The sequence below is a fragment of the Carcharhinus amblyrhynchos genome, chromosome 9, assembly GCF_965287045.1.
Source record: "Carcharhinus amblyrhynchos chromosome 9, sCarAmb.v2.hapA, whole genome shotgun sequence".
Lineage (NCBI taxonomy): Eukaryota > Metazoa > Chordata > Chondrichthyes > Carcharhiniformes > Carcharhinidae > Carcharhinus > Carcharhinus amblyrhynchos.
The window spans coordinates 54,405,956-54,420,835 of record NC_137332.1 but is presented as its reverse complement, the minus strand read 5'-3'; the positions used below and the strand labels follow the sequence as shown (position 1 = coordinate 54,420,835).

The following is a 14,880-nucleotide window of genomic DNA, read 5'->3' as shown; positions in this document are numbered from 1 at the left end:
TATGTAGCTCACTGTTACTGCGGACAGTGCATGCAGTAACTGAGCAATCAGTAAAGGCTGGAACTCTTTTCTGCAGAAAAGGGAAAGCTGGAGGTGCACCTTAAAGAAGTCCTTTCATATTATGGAGTAGTTTGATAAGATTAACATATAGATAATGTTTTGGGCAATTCAAAAATAGGGATCATAAATAGTCACTAATAAATCAATAATTCAGAACATATTTCTTTACTGAGAAATAGTTAAAATGTGGAACTTGCTATTACAAGGAATATATGCGGTGAATAGCATAGAATAATCTAAGGTGAAGCTAGTTAACATAAAAAAGTAGATTATTTTGATAGGCTTAGATGAAGTAAGATGAGAGAAGGCTTGTGTGGAACATAAACACATCATAGATCAAATGGACTGTTTTTCTGCAGTACATTTTATGTCACCCTGATAAGCATATTGTAAGTCAGTGGTTCCCAGCTTGTGTGCCATGAAGACCCCCAAGTGCGCCATGAAAAACGATTGAAAATGATTCAATATTCATGTAATTAAATTAAAACTAACCTTGGCCTTCAGTTCTGTGTTTGACATCTCCAAGACCCAATTAATTTTGGGCCTCCCTCACATGCGCTGGCTCGGATAGAGCTACATGTGAATGGGTTAGATTTTTTTAGCTGGTCAAGACCACGTACATGACCAACGGGACTTGAAGCTGAAGACAAAGGTCCCATGCACCCACACAAAAAACAAAAACTCTGAAGGGCTCAAAAACCTTGGGAGATTAGAGAGAGACAAACACAGATGAAAGGAAAGGGAAAAGTTTACAATAATATTCCCAATAAGGGAAGAAGACATAGAGGGTGTGTCTCACAATTTTTTTATAGTATTGTACCATGATATGCAATAGTGGTTCCTACCTTTAACAAGTATTTGCTGTAATTATCAGTAACACAAGAATGCCAAATATATTTTCTCTCCAAAAATATTGTAGTTTGATTTTTTAGATCTATTCAATCATTGCTCTTTTGAATTTTGTTTTCTTTTCTTCTAAGCTCCTTTGTAATTTTACAAACTTTCCCTGCTTCCCACATTGAAATTAAGACTTTATTTACTATTTCCAATTTGAAATGAATTCTCAGAGTATGAGAATTATTGCCAAGACCACATTTCTTGCTTGTTCCTAGATGACGGTAGTAGGCCTCTTCCTTGAATTCACAGTGAATGTACAACCAAGTGGCTTGCTGGCCATTTCAAAGGACATGAAGAATCAACCATATAATGTGGGACTAGAATCATGTGTAAACACAGCCTGGTGGAAGTAGCCAGACTTACCTTGTCAGGTACCCAGCTTACATTCTTCTCGAGACTCCTTACAGTTCCAGCAATTCCCACTTCAATGTTTATATTAGCCAGCAGATCTCGAGGGCAGGATCTCCTGTCTTTGAGGGCAGAAGTTCCATTTTGACCTCCCTAAGGCTGCCCCCAATGTATTATCATTGAAGGGCAGTCAGATTGAACATTTGCTTGGTGCCCACTGACTTTTTGATGGTGGGGGTGGGGGGGGGGGAGTGCAGGTGGGCCAGGAATATGCAACATATCCACATGCACCAAATGGCTGTTTTAAAATTCCAAACTTCATCTTATCTTCCTGTTATCACACTTTTAGGTATCTATCCTTACATAATCTATTCAGAATGGAGCATGGTCAAAGCTGCGATGAAGATGTGGAATCTGATTCAAATCTTGAAATGTCAGCAATAAACACAGGTAATCAAATAGATTATGCTGCACATTGGTGTACTAACAGGCATGCCACAATGTGGTCAAGAGGTCTGTTGAGGCCCAAGAGACCTTGGTGTAAACTGGAGCTAAGTGTTCCCCAGAGGATGGGAAATACAAATCACTAACAAAACCACTCTTCCACATTTCCTTCTGGTTAGTTTCAGAATAACAAAGGAGGAAGTTAGGAAGAGTCTGTTACATTTTAAGGGATTTCCTTACATTCCCCCTACATAGTGTTTTGGTTTCTATATTTCTGGTTACTCGGGTAGATGAATCACAGATTTCTTACAGTCTTGAGTGTTTTTTCCACATAGATTCATTGTGTGCTCAAGGTACCAGGGAAGATAGCGTCAGTTTATTGTTCAACTGACTCCTTTGTTAAAGAATAAGTGCCAAGAATTCCCAATGGGCATGAGCTAAAGGATGTGGAAATAATTAACAGACATAAAGGCTGTTATACGATATTAGCTAAAACCAAAGTTCTATTGCTAACTAGATGTTTATACTATTGTTATAAGTTCTTATTTTTCCCAGAACCTCAAAATAATGGCATGCATCGTCCCCCAAGTTTTTCCTTCCTTCTTAACACCTATGGCATATTACCACACTCTTTTATTCTTTGCTGATCACATAATGATGCATTATTTTAAATCACTACAATTTGTTCACAGTTAATTCAAGCTGTCAATTGTAGCAAACTTTGGTCTTCAGATTTGGGGATTAGCCACCAATCAGAAGGCAGCTTTGAATTCTGATCTTTTGCTGAAACCTGAGGAAGGAAATGACAAAAAAAAATGCAAAAGAAGGCTGAATCACAAAAGCTTTTCAGACTGGGTTATCAGGTCAAGGAGATACAGCACGTGGTCTAGCAGGCTGTTGTTTGAACACCACACGTCTCCCAGAAGGAAAAATCAGTTTAAAATATTCAAATCCCAGTCAAAACAAATCAGTGATACCTGCACCAGTAATACTGGAGTTCCATTGTACGGTATACAAGAGCAGTTTGGATACATTTTACTTGTTCCCTTCATTTCCAAGTTTTACTGGTGTTTCCTAATACTTGAGCTTTGTTTCATTTACAGTGAGAAGTATCACAACAGCAGGTTAAAGTCCAACAGGTTTATTTGCAATCATGAGCTTTCACAGCACCGCTCCTTCATTAGGTGAGTAGATGAAGTCATTAGGTCATTACTAATTACTCATTAGTAATGACCTAATGAGTAGGTCATTACTCACCTAATGAAGGAGCAGTGCTCCAAAAGCTTCCAAATAAACCTGTTGGACTTTAACCTGATGTTGTGAGACTTCTTACTGTGCCCACCCCAGTCCAATGCCGGCATCTCCACATCATTGTTTCATTTACTCTTTTCTTCATGATCTCAGTTTCACTATTACTTTCTTCAACCTTTGGTAGTGTCCTGCACAAAGGGTTTACATATTCAACATTTACAAATGCACCAAAGGCTAAAATAAAATGAATGAACATATTTTGATAATAACAAGAAAAAGAGAGATGAAGTGACAGGAGGCACATGTGGAGCCCAAACACCAGCATAAATTTGCTGCACTAAAAGCTGTGTCTCTGGGCTATCAAATGCAATGTAATTTCCTGTTGGAGCTGTATCATTTAGCTCATCTGTACTAACAACATGGATTGAAGGAGCAGTCATATGACCAGTAAGTGTGTTTCAGGTCCAAAAGGGGTAATAAATGACTGGAGAAAGTTTAAGCTGGAGAGTGAGGACAAAGATTCCACTCCTTCAAACAAAAGGAAACTCCTTAGACAACTGTCATCACCATACCGATCTCTCAGTAAAGACAAAGACACGCGAGAGAAATTCACTCGTAAGGTAAGCTGAAACGGCAACTGCTCGTACAGCAATAAGTGCAGTATTCAAATTAAAACAGAAAACTGGAGGCAATAATTTGTGGAAAGGATATGGATAGGAGGGATGACTGAAACATGGCTACATAGCAAAAAGACTGGCAACTAAATATTGCAGAATGTATCACATTTAGGGAATGAAGGGGAGTAAATGGAGAAGCTGTGATAGTTAAAAATAACATATTGGAAGTGGAAAAAAGGATGTAACTAATTGTAAGGTTAATATAGAATCCATATGGATTGAGTTAAAGGACAGGATCTGTCAGGCCCAGAGGCATATTCATAGATCAATAAATAGTGGAAGGGAATAGAAAGGGAATATGCAGGAAAATTTTAGAGGTGAAAAATAGGCCGAGAATAGTAATCATTTCATAGATCATAGAACCACTACTGTGCAGAAGGAAGCCATTTGGCCCATTGAGTTTGCACTGACAACAATCCCACCCAGGTCCAATCCCCATAACCCCATGTATTTATCCTGCCAATCCCCTGATACTAAGGGACAATTTAGCATGGCCAATCAACCTAACCTACACATCTTTGGCCTGTGAGAGGAAACCAGAGTACCTGGAGAAAATCCACACATAGGATATCTCAAATATCCCCAATAAAGAAGGAAGAAGTAGCAAAAGAAGGAAATGATATCCCATTACATAGGCTCCATTCTTACTTAATATATAGAGACTCACCAATGAAAGAATCATTGTAAAATCTTATATTGAGAGCTGGGAGAGGTAAGCGTAGGAGAGTATCTTGGTGGTAGTGATCACAACGTAGCAAGGTTCAAGATTAGAATCGAGACTGACATTGTAGGATAAAGATTAAGGAATAGATTGGAAAAGAGTAAATTATGAAAATTGGAGGAAACTGAAGAAATAAACTGGAAAATTTTTAAGTTCAAGAAAAATGTATCCCACCAAAATCCAACCCAGCTAATTGTGGGAACTTGGATGAATAAAGAATGAGAGAGAATATTGAATCTAAAGGAAAAGGGAAATAAAAAGTAAAGGGCAGGAGACAAAAAATATGGAGGACTTGAGAAAGAATCAGGAAATTATTTAAAAGAAATGATTTAATCAACTTATCATGGAATATAAAGAAAACTAAATGAATACATAATCAAAAAGGAATCAAAAGATATACTGAAAGGCAGAGAGAAGACAAATAGAATGTTTGAGGAGGCCTTGTGAAGTATAACCACCACACAGACTGGTTGGGTCAAAGAAGCTGTTTCTATGCTGTATATTCTACAAAATACAGTTTTATTTTTGCGTTATGATTTAATGGCAAGAGATCAGCAAATAAATTGGTTGATCAATAAAACTAGTGCAATAAAACTAGACAGACAAGAGTAATTCATCTGGAGTGAACATGTTCATTTTACACTAAAAACGCAACTTAATTTCATGCATCTCCCACTTAAAGATAAATATCATGGCCTGGTTGTGCTGGCTTTGATGGTGCTGCTCACATGAAATTGGTATAACCAGCAACAAAGATTGTGGCATTTTGTACCCAAATTGTGTTTGGTGCAACTTAACCTCAGTCCATTTTGATTGGGAGTTTTCGCTAACTCTGGTTATTTGAGGAGGTTCTAAAATAAGCTGATTCTTCTGGATGCAAGGAATAGGAAAGTTTCAAAAAAATTTGAATATAATTTATTCTAATTTACCAAGAAGAACAGACGATTGAGCCTGAATATAACGAGTATATTGCACTGTATGTTTTTAAAAAATATTTTCAGTATTCTAAAAAGGTGGTGGGTTGACACAGACTAAAAATGGCATTAAAATTGGGCCACTCAGGTGGTAAACTAACACTGACTAAAAATGGGGTTCATCAGGTGGTGAACTGACACTGAATAAAACTGGGTTTCTCATAGTGGTGGATGGACAGCAACTTAACATTTTTGACTAAAAACGTTTTTTTTGTGATGAACACACTTTCAGTTGCATTGTCTAATTTACACCAAGTTGCCATTTTAAACTTAAATTTGGTTTATTATCACCACACATATTAGTATACAGTGAAAAGTATTGTTTCTTGCTTGCTAAGTAGACAAAACATATTGTACATAGGGAAGGAAAGGAGAAAGTTCAGAATGTCACTCACAGGTGGTGAATTGACACAGTCTAAAAATGGGGTTAAAATGGGGTCACTCACAGGTGGTAGATTAACACCTAAGTATATCAAGGAGCTTTTTTTTTTAAGGAAAAAGTCTTAAACAATTATGTCTTAAAACACTGCTTGATTGCACTGGTTCATGATAGATTTGCAATCAGTGAAAGTGCCAATAAATTTGTGCAAAGCCCCAAGGGGAAAAGAAAACTTTTCAAAATGGAGGCCATTTTGGAGGCAATTTTATACCCATTTCACCAATTAGGCCTAAGATAGAAACTCAACCCTTGTCTTTCAATAGATTCATAGCACAATTCACTCTTCCTGATTATAAATTTTGGTTCAAATATTTCTCTGGTGTTCACTCACTAACTAAAGTCTGTTATGCCATTGATATGGGGATGCCCATTGGCATGGGGCTGGGTTAGTGTTTGGAGTAACTAGGCTATTAAAGTATATGTTGAGATGCCAAATGTCAAATGTTTGAATTGACTGACCAACTCAATCATTGTGAAATCTGACCTCGCAAGATCACAGAAACTGAAGCATTTGTACAACTCTGTTTCCCAGTTTCTCTCTTCCATTATATCCATTCAGACTAAAGACATTTAAAAGTCAGCAACCTAGAGTTAATTAACATCACTAAATATGTTCTGTGATACATAAATTCATTAATTCACTTTTGCCTCTATATCCAGAGTCAGAATGATAAAATTGGCAAAGGATAACTCTCAATGTTGGCCTTCATAGGATAGGGATGTTTTGCAATTGTATAGGGCATTGGTGATGCCACACCTGGAATATCGTGAGAAGTTTTGGTGTCCTTATCTGAGGAAGCATGTCCTTTCTATAACGGGAGCACAGCAAAGGTTTACCAGGCTGATTTCTGGGGTGAGGTGAGAAGAAATTTCTCCAGAGAGTGCTGAATGTGTGGAATTCACTACCACAGAATGTAGTTGAGGCTAAAATGTTGTCTGACTTCATGAAGAAATTAGATATACTTCTTGGGGATAAAGGGATCAAGGGATATGGGGGTAAGGGGGATCAGGATATTGAATTTGATGATCAGCCATGATCAAAATGATTGGTGGAGCAGGCTTGAAGGGGCGTATTGCCTACTCCTGCTTCTAGTTTTTAATTCTGGACACTGAGAAAGCTCTGAAAATGAAAGCTTTTTAAAATATTTTCTTTTAATTTCTTCCAATGGATGACAGGGTAATGGTGGGCCATCACCTTGAGCTGTTACACTTCTTCAGCAGTGCTGTTAGGGAGCTCCAGGACTTCGACCCCAACCCGAGAATGGCTTGGAGGGAAAATTGCAGGCAGTGGTATTTCCATGCATGCTGCTCTTGTCTTTCTAGGTAGTAGAGGTCACAGGTTTGGAAGGTGATGTCGAATACGCCATCAACACAGAGACTAATGCAAAAACAATTGCAGCACTAACATGCAGCCAAAGCTAACAAGCAAGAAATAATCAGAACGTCCATGTCCACCACAATGGTAATTGTCCCTTTGAGTGTGAATGACATTGTGGTGCTGCTCAATAATGTACAATGTTACTACATAGGTTTTCAACTTTGCACACTGTGCTAAAGGAAAATTCACATGTAACACATTCTTTAATAGATCAAGGCAGCACAGTGGCACAGTATTTAGCATTGCTGCCTCACAATGCTAGGGACCTGGGTTCAATTCCTGGCTTGGGTCACTGTCTGCATATTCTCCCCGTGTCTGTGTGGGTTTCCTCCAGGTGCTCCAATTTCCTTCCACAGTCCAAAGATGTGTGGGTTATGTTGATTGGCCATGGTAAATTGCCTCTTAGTGTCAGGGGGACTATCAGGGTAGATATGTGGAGTTACGAGGATAGGGTCTGGGTGAGATTGTGGTCGGTGCAGACTTCTGCATTGTAGAGGCTCTAAGTCAAATCTAATACAGTTAGAAGCAAAGTTCTTGAAGTACAGGAATTCTTAAAAGAATTCAGAATAAATGAATAAGAACATGTCTTTCCACAATGACTTAAGATTTTGATTGCAAAACCTTTAAACTTTTTTTAACACTACAAAATACAGATGAGTGTGCAGGAATACGAAATGACCCAGAGCAAGGAAGATGAGGCCTGTCTTCGTAAGTACCGCAGGCAGTGCATGCAGGAAATGCATCAGCAGCTAAGCTTTGGGCCGCAGTTTGGAGTGGTCTACGATCTAGAGAATGGCGAGCAATTTTTGGAAGTGATTGAAAAAGAATTGAAAAAAACTACCGTGATGGTGAGCATTTACGAAGACGGAATTAAAGGCTGTGAATCTCTGGTTAATTGCTTAACTTGCCTTGCTTTGGAATATCCCTTGGTCAAGTTCTGTAAGATAAAAGCTTCCAACACCGGGGCTAGTGACCGCTTCCCTGACCATATTCTCCCAACATTATTGGTGTACAAAGCGGGTGAGCTGATCGGCAACTTCATACACATCACTGAGCAGCTGGGGGAAGAATTTTTTGCGGTGGACATTGAATCCTTTCTAAACGAATATGCCCTTTTGCCAGAAAGAGAATTCACCACTTGCGAAAATGCCAGCGATGGTAGTGATGTAGATATTGAATAAATCCCAGTACAGTGAAGCCCAACTCAGATAGGTCCCAGTTTCATAGAGGGAAAAATAATCTTAAGCATGTTCTGATCTCAACCAATGCTATTCCATCATTTCAATATTGTGTAAGGAGGACAATGAAACAACCATTTGCATGCTACCAAGTTTTTGCCTCTAAAGCACGTTTGTACGGGTGGAATTTTCACGGTCACCCCAAGGCCGGAAAAGCCTACCTGAGGTCATCGGACCTTTGTATGGTCTGTGTCCTGCCCACCACGATTCCCATAATGGGCGACAGGGGAAAATTCCACCCTGAGACTCCAATATCTAGATTTACAAACATTTGTAGTGCGAGTGGTACTAACTTGTACTGCATGCACTTTTCCTTTTCCAATTCCCAATGAGTCAATAATGTCCTCACAAAGGGAAAAAGAGAATATTGTCAGTTGCTCACTGAATCTCAAACATTGTTGTTACACTAACATTCCCAGCATATTGGTGAGAAGATACTCTAGTTCTGTTAATGTTTAGGTAATTAGGTAACAGCAGACTTTCCCAACCATCAAAGACATGTAGCTCTAGATAGATGTTTGTAAGAAAATCTGGACTAAAACCTTAAGCCCCACTTCCACCAAGATTTCAGGACAGAATCTTTAAAATACACCAGTTAAAAATAAAACACCAGAAAAGCAACAAAAATCTAGTGGACAGATTGCACTTCCATTCATCCTGGCAGCTACCATTTCCAAGAGATCATGACTCATGCCCTGGTGCGCCAATACCCCTGTGGATTCTATTTTTTAACTGGTTTTACATTCATGGTCAAAATGCAGCCTCAATTTTAAAATAAGTTTGGCACACTGTGACATACATTGTTCACCTTCATTTTGCTTTTAGAGATACAATGAGGTTTTGGTGGCCCAAACACACACCACTGTGTGCTGACTGTGAAAACATTATGTCAGCCCTACTTAGCCTGAATGGATAACTGGCACAAATGATACCAGCAAAGATTTGGAGATTGGTGAATGACAACGTACAAATATTATAGGCGTATAATTTAAACTCCTGGGCTGTAAAACTGATGCATAGCACTGTATTTCTGGGGCAGCATGTGCCGTTTCAGGTCCCGAATGGTGTGTGAACTCTGTGCGCAGACTTCTGAAGCAGGTTGCACTGAATACCATCTAGGCGAACTCATTGGTGTGGGCATTGGGAACATGTGCCAGAGGTATCCTGAGTAAGCAGACTGTGACCTTAGTGTGTGACTGTATTGACTGTTGCTGTGCCATTTTATGGACCATTGTGCTCCAGCTAACACACACACTTAATTTCTCATGTGTTCAGTAGCAGGAAAGACTTATGACTAGTGCTATTTAAAGGGATCATTCTCTTTTCAAGTTAGTTGCTGATTCACTTCAACTAGCTGTTGCTGAGTTAATAGAAGTCTTTGGTGCTTTGTACTGTGATCTAAAGAACTGAAGTCTACAGGGCATGATATGGCATTTGGTGAAAGTCTAGGTTCTCACTTTAAGGGGTCCAGTCACAATACTTGGCCTGCAACATGACAGAGAAAATGAACTGAGGCAACACAGAAGATGACAATTTCTTCAAGGGGAAGAAGGGTTTTCATGAGGAAACCATATTCATCCAGGGTCTTCAGGAAGCAATTCTCCTTCAACTACAGTGAAGTAGAATGTGTGTACCTCTGCTTCACTGAAATCTGCAACCTGTTGCAGGCAGATCCCCAACAGGCAGGGAAGAGGATTGTAAGCTTACATATGACACTAATAAATAAACTAAAACAGACCCATTTCCAGGAGCTATAGAAATTTTCCTCCTTGTCTCATCAACAATAATTTGAACACGGTGAATGGAAAACTCTTTCAATTTGGAAAGAAGCACAAAATGCTGTTGGGGGCTTTACTGTATTAGTCACTGTTATCTCAGTATAGTTTTCGCTCCGCTCTCCCCTTTTTGCAGCCCCATCACTCTCACCCCACTCCCATATACAGATCGCAGCTATTAACCATGTCATAAGTAGTCCAGTTTTATTACTCAGTGTCCTTCTTTAATATATTTTATAAACAAAATGTAAAAATGCACCTGTATGAATACTAAACGATTGTTTAAGCTTTATTATTTCTTTGGCAGTGCTGTAACAGCACGTAGATTTTGGCTTTAATAAAAGTGTGTTAGGATTGAGAAATGGACCAAACCTGTGTAAAATAATCAAGAAACATTTCACATGAAATCTGCAGGTAATCTAAATTAGCACTTACCCATTCTCTTAGACCCAACAATGAAATCCACACGGTGTAAAAATAATACTAAATAGCGATCATAAATAATCCAATGTTGTTATAATGTTCTATCCCAGTAAATATTTCCAAACAACTTTCACCTTTGTGTTGCATCAATGATTTTTGCAAAACTAGTTTGTAGGAAAAAAGTTGTGTTTTTTTTTCCACATTGAAGATTTCTGAACACAAACAGTAATTCAATAAAGGTGAAACTTATAGCAATATGTGTCCGAGTGTTTTTTTGTTGTTGTGTTTCAAGAAAATGCTGGAAATGAGGAAGAGGATAATGTGTTCTCACATCAATCTGGAGATTATGAGGGGATTAAAGAATGATCTCTGGTACATATCTAAAATTTGCTGAGCAGTAATTCCAGGAGCACTGTTACTCACAAGCCAGATTCAAGCTTGTGATTACAGTTCCCAGGATGTCTATCAAGTAGTTCATGTGTAAGCAGATACCAAATGCTGGTACTGTACTTCACCGCTTGAGAGAGAAAGTCCACCCAAAGCAATTATCCCATCTAAGAGTAACTGATTCAGAGCAACACTGGTAATAGAAATCTGATGTGTTTGGGAAATGTGCCTTCTGTAGAAATAACAGGAAAAGCTCGGTAGAGATGGAATTTCCAGCTTTTTATGAAGGCAAGAGAAACTAGGACTCATTTCATTGAAACAGAAAGCAGAAGTATTCAATGTTTGAAAAAAAAGAATCATGTAAATGGAGGCACCTATGTTTATTGGCTTACGAATCATAAGTTTGAGATTTATTACAAAGAAAGCTCTTAGGACATGGAATGTCTTACCAGAAACTAGAATAGCAGAATCCATAATAGCTTTTAAAGATTAAAAATATACAGTTACCCTCTGAAATTTAAAATATTATGATTCTTATCAGTGAGGGAGAAAAGCTTCTAAGTGAATTGAAAATAGATGCCAACGTTTTCAAGTGGAGACACTCCAAATGAATTGCTGTTGATTTAGGAAGTGGAGGATCAGTGGAATTCCATGGAAGAGTGGTGATTTTATTTTTATTCATTCGTGGGACATGGGCATTGCTGGCTGTCCAGTATTTATTGCCCATTCCTAGATGCCCTTGTTCAGAGAGCAGCTGAGAGTCAAGCACATTGCTGTGGCTCTGAGGTCACATGTAAGCCAGGCCACGTAAGGATGGCAGCTTTCCTTCCCTAAAGAACGTTAGTGAACTGATAGTCGACAATGGTTTCATGATCATCAGTAGATTCTTAATTCCAGATATTCTTTTATTGAATTAAAATTTCACCATCTGTTGTGGTGAGCTTCTAAGCCAAGGGGAAGACTCAGCATCCTCTATTCAAACCAATGTGAGGGAATACTGGTGTGGAAGTCATCCAGCCCTACAATCCATGGATAGGCATGGAGACCGTAGCAACCTTACCGATTGTACATAGTTTCCCATCTCTTCCTTCACAATTTATCTGCAGTCTGACACAGTTGAGCACCCCATCTTCCTCCAACACCTCTCTGCTTTTATCCAGCTGAATGGGATTGCTTCACCTGGTTCCATTTTTTACCGGATCATAGCCAGAGAATCACTCGCAATGACTTTTTCTGTTTCCACACCGTTACCTTGTGGTGTTCTGAGAATTTGTATCTGCCCCTCCCCTCCTATTTCTCAACGTTGCCCCTCAGCAACATTACCTGAAGGTACAGTGTTAGTTTTCACATTTATGATGATGATACCCAACTCGTCACTGGCTCTGTTGACTCCTCCACGTTATATTATCAGGCTGCTTATTTAACATCCAAAACTGGATGGTCAGAAAATTCCTGTCCAATACTGGGAAGACTGAAGGCATTGTTTTCAGTCCCCATTCCCATATTTTCCCTAGTTACCAACTTCTAACAATGGTCTGAGATTAAACCAGTTTGTTCAAAACCATGGTATCACATCTGATCCCAAAATGAGCTTTCAAACTTATATTTGTGCCATCACCAAGGCCACTTATTTCCACTTCTGTAGCACCGCATGACTTCACTCCCATCTCAACTCATCTGCTGCTGAAACCCTCATTCATGCCTTTGTTACCACCAGACGTGCCTACGGTAATGCACTCCTGGCTGCCTCCCACATTTGACACACACTAAACCTGAGATCATGCAAAACTTTGCTGCATATGTCTTGACATAGAGGTAGACAAGTCCCTGGGATTGGATGGAATGCATCCCAGGGTTCCGAAAGAAATGGCAGAAGTAATAGCAGATGCATTAGTCGTTATTTATCAAAATTTGCTGGACTCTGGGGAAGTGCCGGCGGATTGGAAAACAGCTACTGTTATGCCGCTGTTTAAAAAAGGTAGCAGACAAAAGGTGGGTAATTACAGGCCAGTTAGCTTAATGTCCGTAGTTGGGAAAATGCTAGAATCCATCATTAAAGAATAGCAGGACACCTGGAAAAGAATGGTTTGATCAAGCAGACGCAGCATGGATTCATGAAGGGGAAGTCGTGTTTGACAAATTTACTGGATTTGTATGAAGATGTCACTAGTGCGGCAGACAGAGGGGAATCGGTGGATGTGGTGTTTTTAGATTTCCAGAAGGCGTTCGATAAGGTGCCTCACAAAAGGTTGCTGCAGAAGGTTAGGGTACATGGAGTTGGGGGTAAAGTGTTAGCTGGATTGAGGATCGGCTATCTAACAGGGAGCAGAAAGTTGGAATAAATGAGTGCTTTTCGGGTTGGCAGTTGGTGACTAGTGGCGTGCCTCAGGGATCAGTGCTGGGGCCTCAACTGTTTACCATATACATAGATGATCTGGAGGAGGGAGCTGAATGTAGGGTAACAAAATTTGTTGATGACACGAAGATGAGTAGAAAAGCGAATTGTGTGGAGGACGTGGAAAGTCTGCAGAGAGATCTGAGTAGGCTGATTGAGTGGGCAAGGACCTGGCAGGCGGAGTATAACGTTAGCAAATGTGAGGTTATCTACTTTGGAAGAAATAATAGTAGGATGGAATATTATTTAAATTGTGAAAAGTTGCAGCATGCTACTGTGCAGAGGGACCTGGGGGTCCTTGCACACGAATCGCAAAAACTCAGTCTGCAGGTGCAGCAGGTGATCAAGAAGGCGAATGGAATGTTGGCCTTTATAGCGAGGGGGATAGAATATAAAAGCAAGGAGGTCTTGCTGCAACCGTACAAGGCACTGGTGAGGCCGCAACTAGAGTACTGTGTGCAGTTTTGGTTCCCTTATTTGCGAAAGGATATACTGGCCTTGGAAGGAGTACAGAGAAGGTTCACCAGGCTGATACTGATGAGGGAGTTAGCTTATGAGAAGAGATTAAATAGACTGGGCCTGCACTCGTTAGATTTGGGCCAGTGTGTGTGGGAGTTTGCGCATTCTCCCCGTGCTTGCGTGGGTTTTCTCCGGGTGCTCCGGTTTCCTCCCACACCCCAAAGATGCGCTCTTAGGCTGATTGGTGTAACAAATTGTCCCTAAATTAGTCTCCCCTCAATCTGGTTTCCAATGTGGAATGCCATAAGTATAGACAAGGGACATGGGTGGACAGGGGACTCACAATGTTGAAATGGTGGCACAGGGTCATTGGGCCAAAGGGCCTGTTTCCCGTGCTGTGTTGTTCTTTGTTCTACAACATTGACACATTGTCTGTCCTGCCTTCCTTAGTGCATTTTAATTAATTATATTATTTGCTTATTTATTTTGCATTTTTATACATTTTGTTAACAATGCCACTTGGTTACATTCTATTTTAAACCTAGAACAAATCTTAACACTCACCAGATATTCACCTTACAGCTATCTCCTTTCCCTATGGCAAAATAAGAAGCAATTCCTACAGATTGAAAAGGGAAAAAAAAACACTTCCTCCCCCCCAGCCCCTTCACTGAACTCTCCCCCTTACCAAACTCCCAGATATACACTCAACTCGAAAACTGCACTTATTTGCCTTAGCTGCATTAAAGTGCTCTGAATTTATACTAAGTTGGAGTTAGAGAAATCACATCCAGCCAGTTAGCCAATTAACTACTCAGGCCGCAGTGGAGTGAGTTTTCCCTATCAAAGCTAGAAGAAACCTAGTCTACTCTCACAGCACTTTTTTCTATAGCATCTTTTGTGACTGAACAAGTTTTGAATGCTCACGATTGCTCCACTTTTGACCAAGCTTTCAGCCATCCTGTAACCCTTTATAATCTTTTCCTGTATGGAACTCTCCACTCACCTGACGAA

The 14,880-nt window shown here is 39.7% G+C and overlaps 1 protein-coding gene across 2 annotated transcripts in view; it reads left to right on the top strand.

The window, feature by feature from the left end:
* Positions 1-10,880, top strand: part of LOC145347817 (phosducin-like) — a 36,686-nt gene extending 25,806 nt beyond the window's left edge. For both annotated transcript variants that reach the window (XM_080195703.1, XM_080195704.1), the window contains exons 3-5: positions 1,655-1,755; positions 3,463-3,620; positions 7,843-10,880. In XM_080195703.1, coding sequence (XP_080051829.1) covers positions 1,683-1,755; positions 3,463-3,620; positions 7,843-8,370 — 759 coding nt within the window. In that variant the 5' untranslated portion in view covers positions 1,655-1,682 and the 3' untranslated portion in view covers positions 8,371-10,880. The remainder of the gene's footprint in view (positions 1-1,654; positions 1,756-3,462; positions 3,621-7,842) is intronic.
* Positions 10,881-14,880: the final 4,000 nt, after the last annotated feature.